The following is a 26100-nucleotide window of genomic DNA, read 5'->3' on the forward strand; positions in this document are numbered from 1 at the left end:
CATCCGCTAGATTGCGCGGCAGCGGGGAGCTGGGTCGCGCGCCGGCAGCGGAAGTGGAAGCGGCGGCCATTTCAGGTGGAGATGAAGAGGCTGAGCCTCTGACAGCTGAGCCCGAGCCCCCACAGCGGCGACGATGGAAGCCAGCGAGAGGCTGAGGTTCCAGACGGTGCTGCTCGACATCTCGCAGAACCTGACGGAGGACAACCTGAGCACCCTGAAGTGCTTCTGCGCCGAGCAGATCGGCAAGAGGAGGCTGGAGACGCTGAGGAGCGGCCTCGAGCTTTTCCAGGCGCTGGAGGAGCTCAGCCTGCTGTCCCCGGCTGAGCCCGCCTTCCTCACCGAGCTGCTGACGGTCATCAAGAGGCCGGACCTGGGCAACAAGTTGAAGGCCTTCCACAGTACGGACGGGCCGCCCATCGCCGAGGTCGGCGGGGACTCCAGTAAGCGGCTTCACCCGGTGGGGTGGGAACGGACGGAGGGAACGGACGGAGGGAACGGACGGAGGGAACGGACGGAGGGAACGGACGGAGGGAACGGACGGAGGGAACGGACGGAGGGAACGGACGGAGGGAACGGACGGAGGGAACGGACGGAGGGAACGGACGGAGGGAACGGACGGAGGGAACGGACGGAGGGAACGGACGGAGGGAACGGACGGAGGGAACGGACGGAGGGAACGGACGGAGGGAACGGACGGAGGGAACGGACGGAGGGAACGGACGGAGGGAACGGACGGAGGGAACGGACGGAGGGAACGGACGGAGGGAACGGACGGAGGGAACGGACGGAGGGAACGGACGGAGGGAACGGACGGAGGGAACGGACGGAGGGGGAGACAGACACCTCCCTAGGAATAATAGTGTGCTTGATGTGGCAAAGAGACATAACCAACCTTCACTTAAATCCTCCTCGTTTGAAGGACCTGTTCTGATGAATGGTGACATATGTAAAAATGCTAACGTTATTTCTCTGTTAAACGTAGTGCCGGGGAAACTCAGCAGGTCAAACAGTGGCCTTTATAGAGCAAAGATAAAGATATAGAACCACGTTTCAGGCCTGAGCCCTTCATCACCATGTAACTTGGTTCACTCCAGGCCATATAAATGGCTTCACTTAGCAAGTCCTGGATGAGCTGAATCCCTGGATGAATTGTTGGTTACATAGCTATCTTCGCTCTATTAAGGACACTGTTGACCTGCTGAGTTTCCCCAGCATCATGTTTTTACTGAAAGCACGCTGTCTGCAGGGTTTCCTGTTTTGCTTCTCACTTGGAATAACATTGGGCAACTCTCCTACCTTGAGAGGTAGGAGAGTGGTTAGCTGAAGATTGGAATGCACAAAAGTGCTGGAGAAACTTAGCAGGTAACATAGCATAGGGTACCAATGTTTCAGGCCTGATTCCCTTCGTCAGGGTACCCTTTACTTTCCCATGGATTCTGCTTAACCTGCTGAGGTCCTGCAGCACTTTTGTGCATTGCATTACAATCCCAGTGTTTGCAGACTGCGGTTTAACTAGGTGAACGATGGAACAAGATGATGGGCAGACGAGTCCAGGTAGATAGAGGATGGGGATAAGAAAGGTGAATCAAAGAAAAGGAAACCCAGGTGAATAGGTAAGCATCTGCAGTTTTGATTTTCAAACACTCGATAAGTCGTGCAACATTGTGACACAGGGGAGAATGTACAAGCTCCTTTCAGACAGTGCAGGTTTCGAACTCTGGTCCCGATCATTGGCGCTGTAACATCATTGCGCTATCTGCTACGCCAAAACAGTAAACTAGTTAATAAATATAAAGGGGATAGGGGCAGCCATACTTTGCGCTTCAATCCTGAGCTCAAATTCTATCTCTCTCATGCTGCCCTTTTTAAGATGCATAAATTATTGATCATTGTCCTAATATTTCTCAGTTTGACTTAGCTTCTGTTTGATGTTCCTATGGTCTTCATTGTACTGAAGGATCAGTGAACTGTTCAGAGAAAAGATGGTGTTCTTCCCCCACCCCATGTCAAAATGTCCTTGCTGAGTTGGCTGTGGTGTTAGGATGGGCCTGATTCCTGGATAATTCTCCTTTACTCTCTGCCACCTGGTTCATTGTCATTTTGAAACTGTTTACCTGGAATCGTAACAATCATTCTATAGGAAGTCTACTCCACAACCCCAAATCAAAGAAAAAAACATGCATTTGGAATGGAGAAGAAGCTGTTGATGGAAATGTCAAGTTTGATTTATTTTTTGCTAAGTGTCACAGCTTTAAAAATTCACTTTATTTTCTAGGTAATCTGGATCTTGCAATTGATGTTGTGTGTGATAATGTTGGAAAAGACTGGTGGATGCTTGTTAGAAGACTTGGGCTCGGGGAGTCGCAGATTCAGGTAATTGAATACAATAATCCGCGTAACATGCGGCGTCAGATTTTCACCGCTTTGACAGAATGGAAGAGAATTAATGCGTCAAAAGCCACTGTGGATGAACTGGTGACAGCTCTTCGGAGCCTCAAACTGAATATGGTAGCTGATACTGTCCAACTGAAGATTAAGCAAGCCATAAATTAAACCTTAACCCGAACTTGCTTTGTTGCCGAAGTTCTCTGAGCATCCAAAGCAAACTCTTTGAAAGTTCAAACTGTTCCTGCTGTCAATTGATAACTTTTTATGTAGTTGTTCTTGGGGATCTCCATTTTATTGCTGATGACTGTGTTTGGGTTACCAGAGTGAAGGATCCTTTCCCAACATGGGGTTACACTGCTCTAGGCTTTGCTTCAGGAACTTTGATCGTCTCCTCCAGAATTTCTTCACCTTCAAGTGATGCTGCGATCTACTTGCCTTGGCTACAATGACACTGTAGGATTTTTTTTAAATGATTGTTTCACAGGAGTGTCAGATTTAAAACTGAATTCTACTCAAAGCATATTAGAGAGGAGTGGGCAAAAAATTGCAATAATATCTTTGGAATTTGTCTTGGGGAAATTATTCAAAATTTATTTTGTTAAAATCAAAGTATTGTTTCCAATTAAAAAAAAACATTTTATTGAATGTTTTGTTGATAAATACATTATTTCACTTTATATTCATGATGAATTGATCTTCCATGTAACTCCTGGTAATTCACAGATGTAAGCCGTTTTATATGTACTAAGAAGTTCTTGTTTTATTTTGCATTTCCTGGCAACAGGAACTGAAGTTAATTTTGGCATCATTCAATAGAAATGCAAGACTAAAGCACATACCTGGACTAAAGCACATACCTGGACTAAAGCACATACCTGGACTAAAGCACATACCTGGACTAAAGCACATACCTGGACTAAAGCACATACCTGGACTAAAGCACATACCTGGACTAAAGCACATACCTGGACTAAAGCACATACCTGGACTAAAGCACATACCTGGACTAAAGCACATACCTGGACTAAAGCACATACCTGGACTAAAGCACATACCTGGACTAAAGCACATACCTGGACTAAAGCACATACCTGGACTAAAGCACATACCTGGACTAAAGCACATACCTGGACTAAAGCACATACCTGGACTAAAGCACATACCTGGACTAAAGCACATACCTGGACTAAAGCACATACCTGGACTAAAGCACATACCTGGACTAAAGCACATACCTGGACTAAAGCACATACCTGGACTAAAGCACATACCTGGACTAAAGCACATACCTGGACTAAAGCACATACCTGGACTAAAGCACATACCTGGACTAAAGCACATACCTGGACTAAAGCACATACCTGGACTAAAGCACATACCTGGACTAAAGCACATACCTGGACTAAAGCACATACCTGGACTAAAGCACATACCTGGACTAAAGCACATACCTGGACTAAAGCACATACCTGGACTAAAGCACATACCTGGACTAAAGCACATACCTGGACTAAAGCACATACCTGGACTAAAGCACATACCTGGACTAAAGCACATACCTGGACTAAAGCACATACCTGGACTAAAGCACATACCTGGACTAAAGCACATACCTGGACTAAAGCACATACCTGGACTAAAGCACATACCTGGACTAAAGCACATACCTGGACTAAAGCACATACCTGGACTAAAGCACATACCTGGACTAAAGCACATACCTGGACTAAAGCACATACCTGGACTAAAGCACATACCTGGACTAAAGCACATACCTGGACTAAAGCACATACCTGGACTAAAGCACATACCTGGCTACACTGTCAAGTCATTGAAGTTGTTTATTTTTTTCCTCAAAAGACTGGGGAGCAAGAATCTAAAGCAATGGTTCCCAACCTTTTACTTTCCACTCACATACCACTTTAAGTATTCTCCATGCCATAAGTGTTCTGTAATTAGTAAAGGTGTTAAACATCTCCCAAAGACTATGAGGCCATTCTTCTGTTTTCTGTTGTAAGTCTGTGGCACAGTGATTGGATCTGGATTTGGGAGGACATGTTCCAAACATCAAACATTTTGGATTTGACATTCCCTACAGATGTTGCAAATCCTGTGTATCTGCCAGTCTCTCAAAGGGGTAGAAACAAGGTGGTGTTGGATAACCTCAGCAGGTCAGCCACGATCGATCAAGAGGGAAACATAATTAAGTATAATCAATCAACTTTTTAAGTTGCTGGCTTATTAGAATAGAAATGAAGCAGGGTTTCTGCAGTGTCAAAAGAAAGTACAATATTGGGTGAGGGGGTATGAAAGAGCAAGGTAAGGAGAGTGAAAAAAAGATGTATTCAAGATGCTTCTGAGAATGTTGCATATGTCAACGGCAGAGTCATCAATATCTGCTGCCCAAAATGTTTTTTTTATTATTTAGCCACACTGGCCTAGGAATGATAAACCTTTTGACGGATGTGATTGCAGCCTCTAAGTCGAAGCTGATGCCATATTTCTGGCAAGTCATTTGTTAGGTTCCATGTTTAATGCTCAGGTGCCTGATCTACTCTTTGGACAAAGTTGCTTTCAAGTGACAGGGTGGCACTGATCCTAATGTGTTTGTCTTCCTTCCACCATCAGACTCCTCAACAATGTACTCAATCAGGAACTCATTTGAAAATTCTTACTTTTGTACTTTATTGATTTTGTTTTCTTTTTCTCTGTATTGCAGTTTGTTTACATTTCTTTAACTGTTTATACATGTATGTTGTGGACAGTTTTTTCTTGCACTACCAATAAATGGTAATTCTGCCTGGCCCACAGGAAAAAGAATCTCCAGGTTCTATATGATGTCATGTATGTACTCTAACAATAAATGTGAACTTTGAAAACTTTGTTACATGCAATCTGAGAAAAATAAATTGAAGGTGACATATGAGACACGGCAAATGCTGGAATCTGGAGCAGCAAGCAATCTGCTGAAGGAACTCAGTGGGTGGAGCACCATCAGTGGGAGACAGATTTTTCAACATTTTGCATTGGAACCATTCACCAGGACTGAGAGTTTATAGGAGAGATGGCTGGTGTGATGCAAACACACGGAGGGGATGAGCAGTGGTCAGTGGGGATTGAAGAACCAGGGAGAGGTGAAGGATGACAGACTGGCAGTTAATTGACATATTCTATCTGACCCCTTTTCCTTTTGCTTCTCTCTGTCCCTTTGTCTAGCATCTGCTAATTAACTGCCTCTGTCTGTACTCTTTCACTACTCCCAATCCCCACTGTCGCCTACTCACGCCCTCTGACCCTGTCCGTATTATTACCAGCATCGCTCTTCTAAGGTGGTATAAGAAATCAGTGAGGCCAAATTTGGAGTTTTGGTCACCTAACTACAGGAAAGATATCAATAAGATAGAGTGCAGAGATATACTGGATGTTACCCAGACTTCAGGAACTGAGTAACAGTGAAAGGTTAAACAGGTTAAGACTTTATTCCCTGGAGTGCAGAAGAATGAGGGCAGATTTGATAGAGGTATTTAAAAATTATGAGGGGAGGATAGACACTGAGGGTAGATGAGATACAAACCAGAGAGGACGTGGGTTAAGAATGAAAGGAGTGTGAGGGTGAACTCTTTCACTTAGAGTGGTGGGAGTGCGGAACGAGCTGCCAGCTGAAGTAATGAATGTGAGCTCAATTTTAACATTTAAGAAAAATTGAGACAGGTGCACGTATGGGAGGGCTATGGATTGGGTGCAAGTTAGTGGGAGTAGGCAAAAAAAAATGGCACTGACTAGAAGGGCCTTTTTCTGTGCTGTAGTGTTCTATAATTCAATGATATTTAAATTCCGTCTTGATGAAAAGTTCCAGCTCAGATCATTGACAATTCTCTCACTGATGCTCCACGACCTGATGAGTTCCTCCTGCAGATTGATTAAACAAATTGAAGGACTTTGAGATGGATTTGACGTAACCTTTCATTGTAAGCATAAGCATTAAATTACATTGTGAGAGTGGCAATTGGGACTTGAAGGCTTTGGCTCCAGAGGCTTCACAGAGAATCAGGTAAGAACTTTAAACCTTTCTCTTTAAATTGCTCAAACATTTAATTGTTCAGTGAGCTTGAGACTAAACAAAGTTATTAGCAATTCAATAAGACTCCAAATTACATTGAATTAAATTTAAAAAAGATGCAGTCCCTCTTCTTTACTTTGCATCATTGTGGCTATCTAAGAGACTTAAATGTCCCCATTGAACCAGCATCCACCACCACCGCTGTCAATGCATTCTTGGCATCATCTTTCTCTGTCTCCCAAATCTTCCACCACTCACCTTGAACAGATGTCCTCTGGTACTTGCTATTGTCCCCTTAGAAAAATGTGCTAGCTGTCCACCTAATTTATGCCCCTCATCATCTTGTTTCTGGTTCAGTCACCTCTCATCCTTTATTGCTCCAAAAAGAAATGGAAGTTAGCTTATGAGGAAAAATTGAGTAGCCTGGAACTATGCTCGTTGGAGTTTAAATAGATGAGGGGAATATATGAAAGAAATAGATCAGGTAGAAGCAGAGAAGTTATTTCTACTGCCAGGTGAGATTTGGACTAGGGTATATTACCTCAAGATTCAGAGGAGCAGATTTAAGGCTGAGGTAAGGAGGGACTGTTCCTTCTAGGGAGCAGTGAATATTTTGAATTCTTTGCCCAACAAAGCAGTGGAGGCTGCCTCATTAAATGTATTTAAAAGACAGACAGATCTTTGAATACTAGGATATTTAAGGTTATGGACAACAGGCAGGTAAGTGGAGTTGAGTCCATGGTCAGATCAGGCATGAATGTGCTAAATGATGCAATCAGCTTGATGGGCCAGCACACTTGATTCTATTTCAGATTTTTGGCACCTGCAGTATTTTATAGCTTGTAGTACTATCATTGTTTTCTTTCTCCGGTTTTCATTAATTTCCTTCCTGGTGCATTTCAAGATAGATCAGCTGCAATTAACAAGCTTTCACCCCTCACCCCTCACCCCCCCACCTCTCCTAACACCACTAACACTTGTCATTCCATATATTTTTGTCACCATCCTATGACAGACATTTCCTTTGTTCTCCTCTCCCTGTTCTGTGCACTTAAAGCTAGTTTGCTTTTATATTTTTGATTGTACTAACAGTTGGAACCACTGCAAGACCAATGAGATGAAGGGATGAGATTTAAGACTCTGAACAAACAAAATCAATTAAAAAACCCATAGAAAAAGCATCTTCGCACAATAAAAAGATCATTTTGCTTGAATTATGCAGAGTGTGGAGAGTAGTTGCAGATAAATGATGGACGTGACATCTCATTCATTTACAGTAATTTTACTAAGCTTGACTGACAGGAAAGAAACGAGTCAGTTTATTTCTATGTTTTACTGCATCTGCATTCAGTTTGTAACCTAATCACAGTTAAGCACTTTGCCTCCAAGTCAAATGTTTAAGATCCCATTCTAGAGAATTCAAAGTAGCATCAAGTTGCAGGGTCAGATTTTAAAGTTGAAGGAATTGGGGTGTGACATTCTGATTTCATTTTGTCTTCGATGTTTATGAATGTTATTTTTAAATTTGCTTTCTGGTGTAAAATATGCAAGACCATTTACAGTTTGAAAAAAAACCTTGACATTAAGTCGATTTATGGTGTTTATGAAGATCAGACCAAATTAATAATTAACACTGGTGGAAGAGTGGCACCCACTGATTAGCTGTGAAGCATAATAACATGTTGGCTCAAATTATTCCAAGAGAATTGTCTCAGCTTTGTTAATTTGGGCAAGTCTTTAATTTGACGGAGTGTAGAATGAAGGAAATACAAAACCTGTGTTTAACACTGCCAGTAAATGAGCATGCACATTAAGTCAACATTTCTGTTCACTTCTGGCAAGTTTTGAAAGATTAGGGAACTGCAGCCTTGGGGGAACTGGCATCAAAGAGGAAATAATGCTTGGGCAGATCAGCCATGAACATATTGAATGATCATATTAAATGCTCAGGAAGGCTTGAAAACTGGGTGGTCGTTACAATATTCCTTCTTCCTGTGTTAATCTCCAAGTGGGATTATTTTATAAATTATGTTCACTCCAATGGTTGATCATATTTTAAATATACAATGAAACTTCTGTTAGCTGGAATTCAAGCAACCAGCGAAAAAAAAACAAAGAAAATAAATTTTACAAATTAAAATAACCAAGAATAAAATAAGTTAAAATATGTAAGTTAAAAATTGTAATAGTAAAGGTTCACTGAAGTAATGCATAAAACTTTGGTGAAGATGGGAGCAAATATTCAGCCAGTGGAGGGCCTTGATCAGGCTTTGCTTGTAGCAGCTGTTTGAATAAAGTTGTGTGAAACAGCAATGATGGTGTGAAACAGCTGGTTGATGGTGCTTGCCATTGGAATGACATTAAGTCTCCCTTCGTAAGAGTCACCCCCGATCAGAGGCTTTATCTGTAAACTTGAGGGAGAGGAGGGTTAATTATCTATAATGTTATTTGTCTTTCGGGCACTCTGTGGAGGTTGAGGGTGAAGAACCTGAAATGCAGCAAAGGTTAAATGTTTTCAAAGAATGTAACTGAAAATAAAGTAAAATGAAAGTTTATGTAATCTTGCAAGTGAAATTTATTCAGTGTAAATACAGTATAGTACTTTCTGTCTCTTAAACTGTTTATTCTAATGTTGGTGCATTAGTTAGGCATTGTATGAATAAGTCTCAAGCAACTGGAAAATACAGCGACTATCAATCCCCATGGGTGCTGGTACCAGGGGTTTTACTGTATTAGTTTGGGATGTTCCATTTCTTCCACATGGCCTAATAAGATTCCTCACTATAAATAGGATCAAATGTATTGATTATATATTTAAAATGTAACCAAAGAGAATGATGGGAATTCTCAGCAGGACAGACAACTTCAATGGAGAGCAACAAAGATAAGTCAACTTTTCACTGGAATAATAGATCATAAGTATGGCTGCTTGCATAAGTAAATAACAAATGCGAAACTCTCAGCTCAATACCCTTTATTGAAAGCAGAAACTCAACTAAAAGGCATGCCTTGCACAATAATATATCAAAGTGATTCTTGTGGACAGTTCTGAGAAGTTCCCTCACACTTGTATACAATGCACTGCTCACAATGGTGGTTATGTGATGGGTAAATATTTACATATTTGTGAAAGTTAAATTCAATGAGAAATATGATCTAGTTTTCTTTACCTGTGAGGTCTCCTTAACAAATCTGTTACATTTCTATAGCCAGATCTCTGCTTCTATCGTGAATCCCAGATACATAAGTTTGGACTGCATAAACCTCAGTGAACCTTTATAGACTGCTGATTGCTTCACTGGTACCTCCAGGATTTTCCATCAAATCTGTGGGTTAGTGTGGGTAACATCTTGATTATATAAAGATTACAATTGATGATTCAGGGATGATTGATTTCTGTTTGGGCCCCAGCTATGCTTACCCATTTGTTGGCTTTGTGGAGCAATTCATGCTGCAAGTGTGCACAGACAAGACCCCTCAACTTTTCCTCCACTACATTGACTATTACATTGTTGCTGCCTCATGCACGTGATGAGCTCATCAACTTTATTCACTTTGCTGCTAATTTTCATCCTGACTTCAAATTCAATTAATCTAACTCCAGCAATACTCCTCTTTCTTGACCTCTATCTCCATCTGTAAAAGGCAAACTTGAAGACAATTTTTACAAACCAACTAACTACACAACACACCCAGTCCCCCTGCAAGGATTCTATTCCCTTCAACACCTCTGTCTCTGTTGTATCTGCTCCCAAGATGAGGTCCAGAGCATCTGTAATGTCCTCCTAACAAAAACATGGCTTCCCCTCCACCACCATCAATCAACTCAGCCTTTATCCACATCTCATTCATTTCCCACTCATCTTCCCTGGCCCCTTCTGCCTCCCCCCCAAAAAAACAGGATTCTCCTTGTCCTCACCTACCACCCCACCAGCCTCTGCATCCAACACATTATACTCTGTAATTTTCATCACCTACAGCATGATGCCACCACCAGACAAATCTTCCCTTCTCTCACCCACTCTACTCCGTGTCTCCCTTGGCCACTCATGCCTTCCCATTAATTGCACCCTTGGCATCTTTCCCTGTGACCAGAGGAAGTACCACACAAGTGTCCATACCTCGGCCTCACCAATATTCAGGACCCCAAACAATCCTTCCAAGTGACAACATGTCAATTGTGCATCTGCAGGAGTCATCTACTGCATCTGGTGCTCCAATTGTGAGCTTCCCTACATCAGAGAGACTGGATACAGACTGGGAGATTGGCTTTGCTGAGCACCATCACTCTGTCCCCATCAGTGACAGGGATTTCCTAATGGTCTACCATTTCAGTTCCATGCCCCATTACCTCGCTGACATATCTGTCCATGACATTGTACTGTCAAATCAAGACCACCCGTAAATTGGAGGAGCAACATCTAAATTTATCTCTGGGCACTCTCCAATAAGGTGGACTTCTCCGGATTCTGCAAGCCTACTTTGTTCTCCCTCTCTTCCCCATTCCTCTTTTTCCTCCAGCTCTTCACAACCTTCCTGTTCCATTCACAGCCATCCCCCCTCTTGTTTGCTGGTGTTCCCTCCCTCCCTGCCTGATCCACTATTACCTCCTGATTGTGGGACTGTGCTTCCCTGTCCCCACCATTATGTCTGGATGCCTGTCTATATTTTGCTCATACCTTGAAGGGCTCAAGTCTGAAATGTCAATTACATATCTTTACCTTTGCTATATAAAGTACACTGTTTGAACTTGACTTTCTCCAGCATTGTGTTTTTATTTTAATTCAATTTCATTTGGTAGCTTGGTGTAAGGCGAACAATCCCATGTGCATAAAAATTGTCCTCAATCCACTTTAAGTTGTGTTTAGGCATGGGGTAGATCCACCTCACTCAAGTATTTAGATATTGGCATTTTCAAGAACAAATCTTGTAAGATGGACAATGGTTTTTCATTATCAGCAGCAGTTTTGTGTTAGGTCACATGGTTTGGTGCATCATAGGATCATCTCCAACTTTGTCTCCCATCCATTGTTTTAGACTTTCACCAATGTCCAATTCTGTTCCAGTTTTCACAGCTTCTCCGTGACCTGTGGCTGAGGGAGTAAGGAGCCGCTCTTGCCTGGGAATCAGTAGGCTTGGTTCCTGGACAAACCTGAGCCTTGCATTCACTGTACAAGCTGAATGCCAATGTAGTGGCTCATTGACTAGACCAAATTTCATGGCCTTGCTAGTTTTTCACCTCAACATTGACTGTCTCATGCTATTGGACCCAAATATTGGCAGTTTTCTTTCCATTTACTTTTACATGATTTTTTTTCCTGAGAATTGGCAAGTGCCTCTGGAGTATAGCATGGAATATCACTAAAGCTTGTTAAGCTGAACCTATTATGTCCCATTAATAAGCCCTCAGCACTCTTTCAATTTTCAACATGCTAGCCATCCCTTACACATCCTCAAACATTAAAACCATTAAATTACATAGTTTCAGGTGAATTCTCTCATCACTCAGATCCCTCAGTGCTGACATTCTGAAAATTATGCAGTGGCTGGAAGAAGTAATCTAAATATAAATGGAAAAAGACAGGAGTTGGGAGACAGTGGAGGTGGGATCTGAAATATTCTCTCCCTCCTTCCTCTATCACCCCCTCCCGCTCTCCCTCTCTCACTGGAGCAAAAGGACTGAATTTTGTTTTAAGGTGAGGAGAACTGCTTGATGTCCTTATCTAGCAGCACAGAGCCTAGGGAATACTGATGTAATTTGAAATCGAGGGGAATCTCTCCACTTGGCTGGAGCCTTGACTCACATGAAGGACATGTGATCTTCTTTTCCACTTCATAGATCTTTTCATAGCCTTTGAAGAGCTGGTGTTGAAACACCTTTGAGCACTGCAGACCTTCAACTGAAGGTGCACTCACTTTCCCTTACCACTGGCCTGATTTCTTTCCCTCCTCCTCTCTACCAGTCACTCGCACCTTCCTTCCTCAAGGCACCCACCCCCTTCCCTTCCTCTTGTCAGTGCATCTTTCTTAGACCTCTGCCCCTTCTTTAATCACAGATCCTTTTTTTAAATTCCCTCTCCCACCTATATTCACCTGTCATTTTTCAACTGTGTTTTTTCCATTTCCACTTTCAAGGAAACTGTGGCGAATTTCCCCATGTAATAAATACCACTGTTAAAAACTTTGTCCAGGACTTGTCATTCTTTGAATCTATTGAGCCTATTCTCCCCATCACATCTCCTTCTACTGAATTTATATTGAGGTGGGGGGGGGGGTGGAATATGGGGTTCCTCTCGCAAATGGTCAAATATCTTTGGAATTATCTACCTTGGAGTGCTGTGGAACTTGGGATGGCGATGTCTCTGAATTATAGGAATGAAAGGTTCTGGGAAATGAGTAGGAAAGTTGAGTGTGGATCGGATCATGGATTGATACAGTGGGTTGTATGGTCTCATGTCACATAGGTTTAGGTCAGTAGGATGTCACATGTGTTCAGTGGTTAGTAAGGGATTACTTAAGGTGGTATGTGATCGAAAGAAAATGGTTATAAACCACTGGTTTAGGTGCTGAGATGAGAGTTTATCATATACACAAGTACAATCTACAAATGCACTGACATTCTTGCTGCTATCAAAACAGGTTCACAAGATACACCAACTACAATAGTGTAATAAAATTACCTCTAAGCAAAAAAAAAATGAAGATAAAAAGAAAGTATATTTTCAACAGTGCAGACAGATCTTTTGATGGTCCAATAAGTTTATGGTTGGAGTTGGGGTAGGAGCTGTTAGTAGTCACTTTAGTCTTTGAAAATTTTGAGCTAGAGGAAGCTAAAGCTCCCCTCATTCAGTATATTAAACAGTCTGACAGCACAGCTCCATTCAACAGATGGCATTGAGTCATACAGATTCAATCAAATCTAAATTTCTTTTAAATTGTAATTCACCCAGATCAGATTTTGAATGAAAATCTTTTATCTAACGTCCAGCAGAGAACTACATCCACTATTCTTAAATTAGATGGGTGTCACTTTTCTTCATGGCCTCAGGAATTTAAACTTATGAAGCTGATATTCTGGACAATGTAAATTGTACAATATAATCTAGTGTGATGAAACATGACCCTTCTCAATGTTACCATGCCTTCTCTGCTGGAACATTAAAATGTTTATAGGACCTTAGATAGTCTACTTTAAGTTGCTCAGTATGTGGCATGATCAGATGTACATCAAGAAAATATGTTGGTGATTAACAGGGGTTTGGGAACATTTGCAGCTGAATTTTATAAAACAGCATGCCGCTTCTTTCACTGTCTTAAAATAAAGGCACTGCTTCAAATTTCACTTGTTCTCACAGCATTTAACTTTAACTTCAGAACAATTATGGCCTTACTTTCAGATTAATTCCGCATTGCCTGTGAGGCCTTTTGGTACATTCTGAGGAAATGAAGAGCTGGTATACAAAAATGTTCACTCAGTTCAATGAGAGTGGGAGGAATCCGGAGCCCCCTGGGGAAAACCCATGCAGACATGGGAGAGAAAGTACAACCTCCTTACAGACAGCATAGGATTCAAACCCCAGTCCCAATCACTGATGCTGTAAAGGCATTGCACTAACTGCAACACTAACCATGCCACCATAATAAAACATCTATTTATTACATTATAAATAATAACAAAATTCATTGTAAAAACACAAAGCTGGAGAAACTTAGCAGGTCAAACAGTGGACTTTATAGAGCAAAGTTAAAGATGCAGAACCAACGTTTTGGGCTTGAGCCCTTCATCAAGGTATGAGCAAAATGTATACAGGCACCCGAACAAAATGGGGCAGGGGGAGCACAGTCCCACAGGCAGGAGGTAATAGGTGGATAAGGGAGGGAGGGCACAGCAACAAAAAAAATTAGCAGCAAGTACCTCCAATCCTTGTGGGGGCCAAACAGGGAGACCTAGAACCGACAACTGAAACTGCAAGCTTTCGTGTTTTACTTCTCTCACACAATTCATTGTGCTCAGTTCTGGTTACCCAGCTATGGGAAAGGTATCATTACAGAAAAGATTAATGATGATGATGTTACCAGGACTGGTGGGCTTGAATTGTAAGGAGAGGCTGGATAACCTTGGCACTTTCCAGGAGACCAAGGGGGAGACCCTCTCAAGGTTTATAAAATCTTGGAGGGGTGGGCATGGATAAGGTGAATAGTCATGGTGTTTTTCCTGGGATAAGGGGATTGCTCCAATTTAAGGAGAGAGGGGAAGGATTCAAAAGGACTTGAGGGGAAACGTTTTTATACAGAGGTGGTGGGTATATGGAATGAGCTGCCAAAGTAAGTGGTAGAGGTGGGTACAATTATAACCTTTAAATGACATCCGGACAGGTGTATTGATTGGAATAGGGTCTAATGCAGGCAAATGGGAGGAGCTTGACTTGACAACCTGGTCAGTGTGGACTAGTTGGTCCAAAGGGCCTTATTCCATGTTGTAAAACTATGACTCAAAACATTTTCTTTTCCTGTTCTGATGTACATAATATTGAGGTGGAATGTATATTTCTTTCCTTATTCTTCCATGTTATTGTGGGGACAGACCTTATCATCACTCTGCAGTGGTTTCACCACCTTTTGCGTGGGTGGCCTTTAACTCTCCAGCCGATTATGAACCATAGAATCTTTAGTGTTCAAGGAGGTCAGTTCAATGAGCCAAATGTTTAACACAATAATACACATTGGGGGATATTATCTCTTGCTTCACCATCAGAAAGTTGGGTTAAGGAGCTTTCCCCATGTCTGAGAAAGCAACTTTCCAGTAATCTTAATTTTAAAATTAAAAATTTTAATGTTAAACTTAGACATACAGCACAGTAACAGGCCCTTCCAGCCCACGAGCCCATGCCACCCAAATACCTACAACCCCCATACATTTTTGAAGGGTGGGAGGAAACCAGAGTAGAAACAAGGAGAACGTGTAAACTCCTTATGGACAGTGCAGGATTCAAACCCTGGTCGCTGGCCTCTTAACAGCATTCCGCTAACCATGCTGCCTCATTAATGTTGTGAGAGTTATGGGTTAGCAATAGGGATATCCAACTGAACATATTTCCTGTGGACACATCTGTCCAGTCTCATTCCATCATTTCTTCCCCATAACCTTGCAAATTATTCTTCAAGTACCAATGCAATTTGTCTGCACTTTGAAACATCACCTTTTTCACACAGACTGCAACTGTGAATATTTATCTATCATTTTGTATATTTATTATTTTTTTCTGTCTAACAACATATTGTGATGATCTAATTTATATTATTATAGCTGGCATATTTTGTGTTTGCTGGAGCAAGGAAGGATTTCAGTGCCTCTGTACATTGTACTTTTGTTCATGGTAATATACTCAATTTTATTCCAAAGCTCTTGTTAATACTGTTTACACCTTCTTTCCTATCATTGAGTTCCAAATCATCTCCATTCTCTTCATTTTAAAAAAATATTTTCTTACATTCCCTTGTGTATTTTACCCATCACTTTCAATCTGGATCCCCTGGCATTTGAACCATTTGCTGATTCAAAGAGATTTCTTATACTTACCTTATCTGAACCTGCAGTGATCTCAACCTTGCTTGCTCGTTAGTAAGAACTAACAAAAATGTCGGCTAATGACTTCCCATAAGTACAGGTACAACTGGCCATTCCCTTAAGGCACATCAGCTGCACATTTGGATACATTTCAACATGAGACACTCTGCATCCAGATGCTTCCTAATCTTCCACTGAAAGAAAAAATTCTTTAGCCCTCCTTAAATCCCTCCAATAATTCTCTCAAATTTATTTTGGCTTGTTTTTGCTTCTGTAATAAGGGAAATTACTCCTTCCTGTAAACCAAGCATGGGCCTCTAATAATGTTGTCTTTGATTAAATCTTCGCTCAGCCTCTTTCTTTCCAAGAGAAATAAGCCAGTTTAATCAGTCAGTCCTTGCAACATTACAAGTACATGAGCGGTATTTCTCAATGTGCTATTTCTGCTGGCCATAATAAGAAAGTATATTGTAAAACAAGGGTGTAAATTTGATGCCAAAAAATAGCTCTAAATTTTTCCCTCAAAATCGAAGAAAAGTCCTGTTGGTGTTGTGGGAATGGCTCGAGCTCCCCTCCCCCCAGACCCTCTGTGGTGGTCTGTGGTTTTCTTATAGGTTGTTCATAGTAAAGGACTACTTAAGATGATCTGTGGGTGAAAAAAGGTTGAGAACCACTGTCCTAAAACATCATGCTTTCTTAGCGAATGGGCCATTACATCTTTTTACTCTGCCACGTAGCCCCATCATCTGCCAGAACCAATTTCTTCCATTGTGCAATACAGGAAAAATATCACCCATCCTACCCCAAAAATGGATGAAGTCCTAAAGGCCATGTGGGAATAGAAAAAAGGAGCATGGGAGATGGGAGAACAATTGGTCCCAGAATCTGCTCTGCCATAAGATAACACACCTCATGTCCCTAATATTAAAAATCCAACCTTGTCTAAAATATATCTACTGAAGTAGCCTCCATGGCTTCAGTGGATTCACCACTCTCTGGATCCTCCTCATCTCCATCCTTAATCTACTACCCTGGATCTTGAGGCGATCTCCCCTAGTTCTGGTCTCTACCACCAATGGGAACAGCTTACCTACCTCTATCTTATCTATGACTTTAATAATTTTATACATCTCTTTAAGATCCCCCCCCCCCTCATTTTACTAAATTCCAGCAAGTATAGTCCCAGACGACTCAATCTCTCCTCATAGGCCATCCCCCTCATTTACTGGAATCAACCTGATGAACCTCCTATGCACCACCTCCAAAGCCAGAAATCCTTCCTTAAGTAATGAGAGCAGAACCGTATACAGCACTCCACATGTGGCCTCACCAGTACCTCGAGTTGTTGCAGCATAACCTCCCTGCTCCAAAATTCAATCTCTCACAATGAAGGTTACATTACAATGTACAGCACTTGAATGTAAAGACTGAATGACACTAATAACATTGAGTTTTTTGCACTGTTTCCTTTATATGTATGTATGTGTGTGTATATAAATAAACCTTGGAAAACCATGAGGGGCCACTAGTTGGAAAATAGAATGGGGAGGAGAGGATGAATTTCTTGATTATTGGGTGCTGTGAAACCATCAAGACCGCAGCTAAATGAACATGACACAGTTTAACTGAGTTCCAAAAAAGTTTATTCTTAGCTGACACTCCACATCAAATTTAATCTCATTCTCCTTATGGCATGGTTTTCTGTTTCCAAACTGAAGTTTGCCAACTTAAATGATGACAAGGAAATTGGAGAGGAAAGAGATGAATAATGTGCCAAGGCCCACAGCAGGCAAAGTTTGCTCACTGTATCTAGAACCTGTCAAAGCCTCAAATGTGCAGTAGTAATGACCTGAGCTTTGCATTGGACCAATTTAAATAATTTCTACAGCTGTTTACACTCTTAAGAATTTGAACTACAACTATGATTGTAAGCACTGGATAACAAGCAGTAGCAGTGCTCAATCATGAAAGTGGTTTGGATTTTGTTGGACTGGCAGCGGCAAAATATTCTCTTTCCCCCACCCCCACTCCCCATTTGCATGATGTAGATAGGACATGCAGATCCAGAATTTTCAAGAATTAAGATTCATTTTATTCTTTGGCTTGGCTTCGCGGACGAAGATTTATGGAGGGGGTAAAAAGTCCACGTCAGCTGCAGGCTCGTTTGTGGCTGACAAGTCCGATGCGGGACAGGCAGACACGATTGCAGCGGTTGCAAGGGAAAATTGGTTGGTTGGGGTTGGGTGTTGGGTTTTTCCTCCTTTGCCTTTTGTCAGTGAGGTGGGCTCTGCGGTCTTCTTCAAAGGAGGTTGCTGCCCGCCAAACTGTGAGGTGCCAAGATGCACGGTTTGAGGCGTTATCAGCCCACTGGCGGTGGTCAATGTGGCAGGCACCAAGAGATTTCTTTAGGCAGTCCTTGTACCTTTTCTTTGGTGCACCTCTGTCACGGTGGCCAGTGGAGAGCTCGCCATATAACACGATCTTGGGAAGGCGATGGTCCTCCATTCTGGAGACGTGCATAATAAAATGGCAAAAATATTTCCAATGTTTGACCTCAAAGGCAAGCAGTTAGCTAATCCAGTGTCTAAAAAGAAAAATAAAAGTAAACAAAAATCTGGAGACTGTGCTTGAAATAAAAACACAATGTTGGAGAAACTCAGCAGGTCAAACAGTTTCCTTTATATAGTAACGATAAGATACAGAATCAACACTTCGGGCTTGAGCCCTTCATCAAAGAATGAAAAAATGTGGGCAAGCACCTGAACAAAATGGGGGGGGGGGGGGGGAGAGGGGCACGGATTCAAAGGCAAGAGAAAATAGGTGGATAAGGGAGGGAGGGAGGGAACAGCAGCAAACAGGAGGAGAAGGGATGACTGAATGGAGAGGAGGTGGTGAGCTGGAGGAAAGAAGACAAATGGGAAAGGAGAGAGAACAAGAGAGCAGACTAGCAGAAACCAGAGAAATCACTCTGTGAATGGAGAGGGAGGGCTGTCTCTTCAGAGACATCGTGTCCGTGGATCTCTCTAAGGTCACTGCCTGTTCAAGCATAAACAGAAGATGTTGTAAATCAGAAACAAAATCAGAAAATGTGAGAAATCCCAGCAGGTCAGTGTGGTGGTACCGCCGGCCTACTGCAGGGGGCAACCTCTGTACCTGCAGGAGTGTAAGGGGACAGGACAACACCTGGCCGGCTGTCAATCAGTCGGCCTGAATGGATCAAGCCCCACCCTCTGGGGTATAAGCCTGCGCCGGTCTCCCGAGGCCTCACTCAGAGTTGCTGCAGCCACAGCCAGCCTGGCTCTGTGGAAGTCTTTTTGGTTTAAACCTGTTGTACAGTCTTTACCTTGTGTGTGTCTGATTCTGTCTAACAGCACACCACAGTCAGGTTACATCATCTCTGGTCTGGCTTGTCACTAAAACGGGGAAGGAGAGAGATGCAATGGGTATAGTTTGTTATCAACTGTCTGTTTCCATGTCATGTTGCAATCACTATGTAGTCAAATTTAGTTCACTTTAAGCACTGATACAGTTGGTGTGTCTCAGTAACTGATTCTCTTAAATCAAACTCTTCTTGCAATGTATCAGACTCTTCCTCCTCCTGATTTTCAGCCAGTCAGGACTGAGGGTAAATTGTTTTCAAGCATTTTCTAATATGAGTCAATCCTTTCGGCATCCTGAAACATTTCTGCATTCTTTCTGAAGTGTGATTTTAAACTACCTACACTGAAACCTGTGTTCAATTTGCTTTCAATTTTCTAAACCAACCTTTGCTCTTCAGAGTGCAATCAGTTTGATATGATATATGAGAGTTTATTGTCTTTTTATGTATGTGTGTCTATACGTGTGTACAAATGCATCAAAATTCTTACTCGCTGCAGCCACACACCAACAATGATAGTATTAATTATAATGTGCCAAGAGAGAAAAAGAAAAAATAAGTATAAAACAATAGATAAATAAATATTCATGGTTGTAGTTAATGCAAAAAGGTGATGTTTTAACAATGCAGAGAGATTTTTAGGTGGTCCCACAGTAGTTTATGATCAGGGTTTGGGTACTTTGAGGAGATTCAAGAGCCTGATAACTTTTGGAAAAACACGTTTTCCAATCTAGAGGTGCAGGACTTCAAGCTTCTGTACCTTCTGGCTGAAAGAAGCAGCGAGAAGAGGTTATGAGCAAGACGATGGAGATCCTTCATGACATTAGCTACTTTATTGAGGCAGCACCTCACCAAATGTCTTCAATGAACAGGAGTTCAGTGCCTGTGCTGGACTTGGCTTGCCTCTTTCTGCAGCCACCTGGGCACTCGAGTGTCCAATCCAAGCCATGATGCAACCAGCCAGTATACTTTCCATAGCACCCCTGTAGATGTTTGAGAGAGTATTCAATGACCTGCTGAATCTCCTCAGACTCCTTAGAAAGTAGAGGCTTGTGTGTGCCTTGTTGCTACTCTCTGAACATTTCATCAGGTCAAAAGACTTCAGTACTTTACCAAGAGATGTTCTTGGGTTCATTAGTGCTCAACTCGGCTTCCTCAGATAATTGTCCTTGGTCAAGGTAGGGCAATCTGCTATGTCTGTACTCATATCAGCTCCAAGTATTTAACTATTGACCTGAGGCAGTTCTGCTTTCTGGCGTTGCTATTGGTAATGAGGATGCTATATAAATCAACTTCTGCTTGATCTCTCTAGTTCCTCTCTGGTTGTTACAGAGACGAATCAAATGGCTGCAGTTACCTTGACTAATTCTCTTCTTCAGGCCTTCATGCTGAGTCTGCACTGTGTCCTGTCCAACAGTCATTTTGTACTACTCACAAGAGTTGTGTGCAAAGCCATCACCTCAAAGGCATTCAAGCCACACTCTGACCCCTTCTGCTGGTATTCATCCCTATGCCCACATTTCCAGTATGCATGCAGGATTAGCTGTGGTTCTACCCCACAGCACCACTAGTGTCCCAAGCTGCACTAATGGTCACCAACATTTCAGCTGACAGGAAGTTGCCACTTTCTGCAACCTTCTAGGCATGGTTAGCATAGCAATAAGTGCAATGCTTTTGTAGCACCAGTGACTGGGTTCATCTCTAAGTAGTTAATACATTCTGTGTGGGTTTCCTTCGGGAGCACCTGTTTCCTCCCACCCTTCAAAAATGTATAGGGGTTGTAGGTTAATTTTTGGGCTGAATGTGTTTGGATGTTTAAAAGGTCTGTTACCTTGATGTCTAAGAACTTAAAAATTAAAATTAAATTAAGTAATTTTAACTCAATTCTATTTCTTTTTATGCAAGGCCTGTTCTTTACACCTTCATCATGCTTTGTAAGGTATGTGTGGACTCTTATCCAATGGAACTAGTGTCAGGAATACAAGGTACCACTAAGAGATAGTGAGAGCTGCTGAATCACCTCCATCTTGTTGCAAACACACAGCACTTCTGCACATGTACAGTCCCACCCATCATGTTTGAGACAGACATTTATTCCTTTATTTGCCTCTGCTCCACAGTTTTACATTTGCAATCATACAATTCACATGTGATTAAAGTGCACATTCCAGATTTTATTCAAGGTTATTTGTATACATTTTGGTTTGACCATGTAGAAATTATAGTACTTTTTATACATAGTCCCCTCATTTCAGGGCATCAAAATGTTTGGGACATATGGCTTCACAGGTGTTTGTGATCACTCAGGTATGTTTAATTGCTTTATTGGTGCAGGTATAAGAGAGTTAGGCTTGCTTCTAAGTTTTTGATCACCTTTGGAGTCTGTAGGTACCAGAGTTGTGCCAATGAAAGTCAAAGAAGCCATTATAAGGCTGAAAAACAAGAATAAAACATTGTCCAAATCTTTGGATTGCCAAAAATCATCCATTTGGAACATCATTAAGAAAGAACCCAATGGTGAGCTCAGTAATCCCAAAGAGACTGGCAGGCCTAGGAAGATTTCCATTGCTGATCATAATGAGGAAAAATATCCAAAGGCTTGTCCAACAGATCAGAAACACTCTTCTGGAGGCAGGTGTGGATATGTCATTGAGTACTGTCTGCAGAAGACTTCATGAACAGAACAGCAAGATGCAAACCACGAGTTAGCCACAGAAACGTGGCCAGATTACAGTTGGCCAAGAAGTATTTAAGAGCCTGTAGAATGGGATTTTAGGGAGATGAAGTAATTGAGAAAACTTGTGGGCAAATGGGATTGCCTTGTGAACTGCATTGACACAATGCGCTGAATGGAAATTTAAAAATAGTGCAAATATATTTGAATCATTAATTTGATTTCATTTTTTTAAATTTAGGTCCTTCCAGTCCACGAGCCCATGCTGCCCCAAATACCCCAATTAACCTACAATCCCTGTACATGTTGAAGGGTGGGAGGAAACCCATGCAGATACGGTGAGAACGTACAGACTCCTTACAGATAGCATTGATTTTGAATATGGGCCGCTTACACTGTAATAGCATTGTGCTAAACATGTTGCCCAAATAATTCATACAATTAATTAAATAATTAATTTGGAATTATTTAATATAATTAAGGGAAAACTTTTTTTTAAATTAAAAACTAAAGCTTAAAGTAAGCTGCTGCCAATACTCAGCAGGTCAAGAAACATCCATGGAGCCCATGGGATGGTTGATGTTCAGGTTAAGGCAGCAGGGTCTTGATCCATAACATCAACCATTCTTTGACTCCACAGATGCTACTCAACCTGCTGAATTCTTCCAGCATTTTATTTTTGCTTCAGATTCCAGCATTTACAGCCTCTTGCATCCCCTTACTTAAACAATAGAAATTAATTAAAATCATTGTATGAGTCATTTTTTAAAAAAGGCTCTACATATTTTTTAAAAACCCTACAGCTATCTTTTCAGCCTGAGCCAGTTGTCCAATTAAAATGATCTTGCCAACCCAGACAAACTACTCATTCCCAGTGTGAACTGAGTCCAGCCCCCATCACAGCTCATTATAGTTCGTTCAAATGGAAGTTGAGGTTTATTCTCACATATACTGTGAATGAAATGATAGAGGGTTTTTTTTTTTGCAGGCAGACCAGTGGACATCTCATGCATAGTTATAGTAAGACACGGTTAAAAAAAAGGGCATATTTATAGAGTGGGATCAATTGGTATGGAGCAAATGCAACATAATTTTACTGGTGTGATATTCATTCAGGAGTTTGATAGCAGTGGGAAAGAAATTGTGTTTGAATTTGCTGGTGCGTGCGTTACTTCATACTTGTGAATCTTCTTCCTGAAGGGGGAGGAGGGGGACGAGTTTGGCCAGGGTAGGATGAGTCTTTTAATATGTTGACTGCTTTTCCAAGGCAGCAGAAGTTATAGGTGGAGTTGATGGTGGGAGGGATGTATGTATGATAGACTGAGCCATGTTTCTTCCACCTTAGGCAGAGTTGTTCTTGTACCATGCAGTGAGGTACCTTGACAGGATGCTTTCGATGGTGAACTTGTAGTCATTGTTGAGGGATGCAGAAGACGTTGCATAGACATAGAGAAAGGATTGATCGCTCGAGATGTTCCTATGTGATTCCCCCCCCACCCCCCCCAAGCACAACAGGTGAACTTTGCCTCTGGATTCAGTACTGAGATGGAGGAAGTCTAAGGAACTGCCATCTAAGCAAGGAGGATGATTTTAATAAGGAGCAAATGAAACCCTAGAACCTGTAAAATAACTGCAAAATGTACAGTCCACATTTTTTTTTTTTTATGTCCTGAAACATTTAATTAAGGAAACAAAGAACACAAATTGTCTTGATTTAATTCATGACTCAGGGTTTGCTTCTGATCATGTAAATTGTGGCTTGGGAATTCTGCAAAACATAAAGGACAAACCCCTGCTTTCACATATTGCTTGCTGGAATTTGAAGAGAATATTAATGAGACCAAATGATATGGATAATTTTATTTATGAAGCTGTGGTATTATTTTCTGAGCATTTGTTCCACTGAGGTGTTTCTTTTTTTTGTCGCAATTACCATCTGTGGTTCCAGGGGAAAATATAAGCATTTAAATGATAATAATACAGAGATTCTTTTTCAGAAGGAATTGCTGATAAATGTATAAGAGAAAGCAATGATTGTGAATGCGTTCAGTGACTGTATTCTGGAGATAAGGAACAAAGCCAAGAATGACAGCAAGTGGGCAGTTAGACCATTGCACTCAATGAGAATGTGGCGTTTCATAAACTTCACAAATGTTTTCCAGGGGCTTTAGTTCGTATAAATGTGTGCACATCCTTTGTTAGTTTTCATTTTTCTTTTGCAAAAATAAAAATGAGTTAATTGGCGCAAAAAGACAGAATTCAAAAGCAGGCTCACTGGAATTCAACAATCTTTGTTTCTCAATCATTTCATCCAGATCAGTTAGCTATTACATCAGTAAAAGACATTAAACTTCAGACCATAATATTGCAGGATTTTGTTCACCCCTCTCTCTCTCTGAGCAACCTTTCTTCATCATTCAACATTTATTAAAGTTTTTGACCTTGTTTCACATTTCTATCTATGGCAGTTGCTGAGAACATTTTGGTGGTTATGCTTCCCACATTACAACATTGTGTAGCTTATTAAATATTTAAAGAGATTGTGGAAGGCACAATGTAAATGCAAGCTCCTTTCTCTTTTCTTTCCATTAATATCATTCTGTCAAGCAAAAAAACAATCTGGCCATTGCACTGAGGAAGAGATAGCTTGCTCCTTCGAAACACCTTCTCAAATACACATCTTGTTAATTTTTTTTTAAAAAACAGAAAATGCTTGGAAGCACTGCAAATTAAACAGCATCTGTGAAGTGAAAAAAAAGAGTTTGTTTCCATTTCCACAGAGACTGACTGACCTGCTGAATATTTACCTCCATTTTCTGTTTTTATCGCTAATTTCCAGCATCTGAAATGTTTGTTTTGATTTCCATTTTCTTTTAATCTTGTTTGAATTTTTAGGTTTCAGAGCTAGAACTATCAAGCAGATCCCAATGAAGTGTGTAAATTTCTTGACAGCAAGATTGCTGGAATTTCTTCATCAAACACCGTTCTTGGACATGTTTCTCCTGCTGAACATTAGTAAGTCCCACTCCAGGTGATGTAAACAGCACAGTGTCAAATTTCACACTGGAACCACACAATCCCTCCCTCACAGAAATGGAGGTGTGTTTGCTTTTGTGTGTTTTCCATGTCCCTACTTAAATAAAAATGATGTCTCTTCAAAATTGTTTTGTTTTTTAATTTAAATGTGTCTAACTTTTATTCTAGGTATTTAAAGATAAAAAAAAATCCTTTGAAAATCTCAAATAGAAACAGAAAGTAATACATTAGTTAAGCAGCATCTGTAAAGATTCACTTCAATGCACTGTTTTAATGTACTTTTACCTATTCCCTGTACTGTTTTGTTCTTTTCTCTATATTCGACACTATTTTGTCTTATTGTAACGCTATCCCTAACATGTTGTTTGTTTGTTTATTTATTTACTTGCTATTGTGGCACTTATGGTTTTTCAACTGCAGGCATGTAATGGCACATTCAACGAAATTTGCCATTACATGGCAGTCTAAAAAGGAAAGTGCAGGAATTTTTAGTCAATTCCTGCACCGTGATTTATCCTGTAGGATCCCCTACTACTTTTTGGGGGAAGTCTGCAGTCTAAATTGCATGCAAAACTCACCTCATGAATCCAACGACCAGCTGATGACGCAGGCCATGTTGCTCCACGTAAAAGCACCAGGGCTAAAGTGCACAGGAACTTAAGGTGTGGAGTGTAAACAACCACAAGGTGAGTAATTAAGTTAATTTATATTAAAAAATTTTGAGATTTTTCCGACATTGCAGTCTAAAAAACACTACTGTCAGCTATACGAGTTGACTTGCCCTGAAAAAAAGAATCACAGGGTTGTATGTGATCTCATGTATGTACTCTTACAATAAATCTGAACTTTAGATAACATGTGAAACCAAGCTTTTTACTGTAGCTTGGTACACACAACAATAAACAATTCAAGTCAATTTATTAATCATTTAGTACTGGCCCTTCAGTATGAGTTTGCATTATATTATCTGCTTCAGTTTAAGATTATAAAAGCTG

General features: G+C 41.1%; 1 protein-coding gene across 4 annotated transcripts; it reads left to right on the forward strand.

Moving 5' to 3' along the window:
* Positions 1 to 31: 31 nt before the first annotated feature.
* fadd (Fas (tnfrsf6)-associated via death domain) lies at positions 32 to 25220 on the forward strand. Of its 4 annotated transcripts, XM_069914220.1 has the most exons (4): positions 32 to 440; positions 2276 to 2373; positions 22311 to 22407; positions 24965 to 25220. In XM_069914220.1, the coding sequence occupies exons 1-3, from the start codon at positions 134 to 136 to the stop codon at positions 22377 to 22379; spliced, it is 474 nt and encodes a 157-aa protein (XP_069770321.1). In that variant the 5' UTR covers positions 32 to 133; the 3' UTR covers positions 22380 to 22407; positions 24965 to 25220. The 4 variants fall into 4 exon arrangements, with proteins under 4 accessions (XP_069770321.1, XP_069770331.1, XP_069770313.1 ...); XM_069914230.1 differs by lacking the exon at positions 22311 to 22407; XM_069914212.1 differs by lacking the exons at positions 22311 to 22407; positions 24965 to 25220 and adding an exon at positions 2711 to 3033.
* The last annotated feature ends 880 nt before the right edge of the window (positions 25221 to 26100 follow it).

Source organism: Narcine bancroftii, chromosome 1 (assembly GCF_036971445.1).
Source record: "Narcine bancroftii isolate sNarBan1 chromosome 1, sNarBan1.hap1, whole genome shotgun sequence".
In the NCBI taxonomy this organism is placed as follows: Eukaryota; Metazoa; Chordata; class Chondrichthyes; order Torpediniformes; family Narcinidae; genus Narcine; species Narcine bancroftii.

What these genes read in the sequence shown, in the direction of transcription:
- fadd (XM_069914205.1), top strand. Translation starts at nt 134, where the DNA reads ATGGAAGCCAGCGAGAGGCTGAGGTTCCAGACGGTGCTGCTCGACATC. An exon ending in CGAGGTCGGCGGGGACTCCA is followed by an intron (nt 441 to 2,275) that starts GTAAGCGGCTTC and finishes TTTATTTTCTAG; the next exon opens with GTAATCTGGATCTTGCAATT.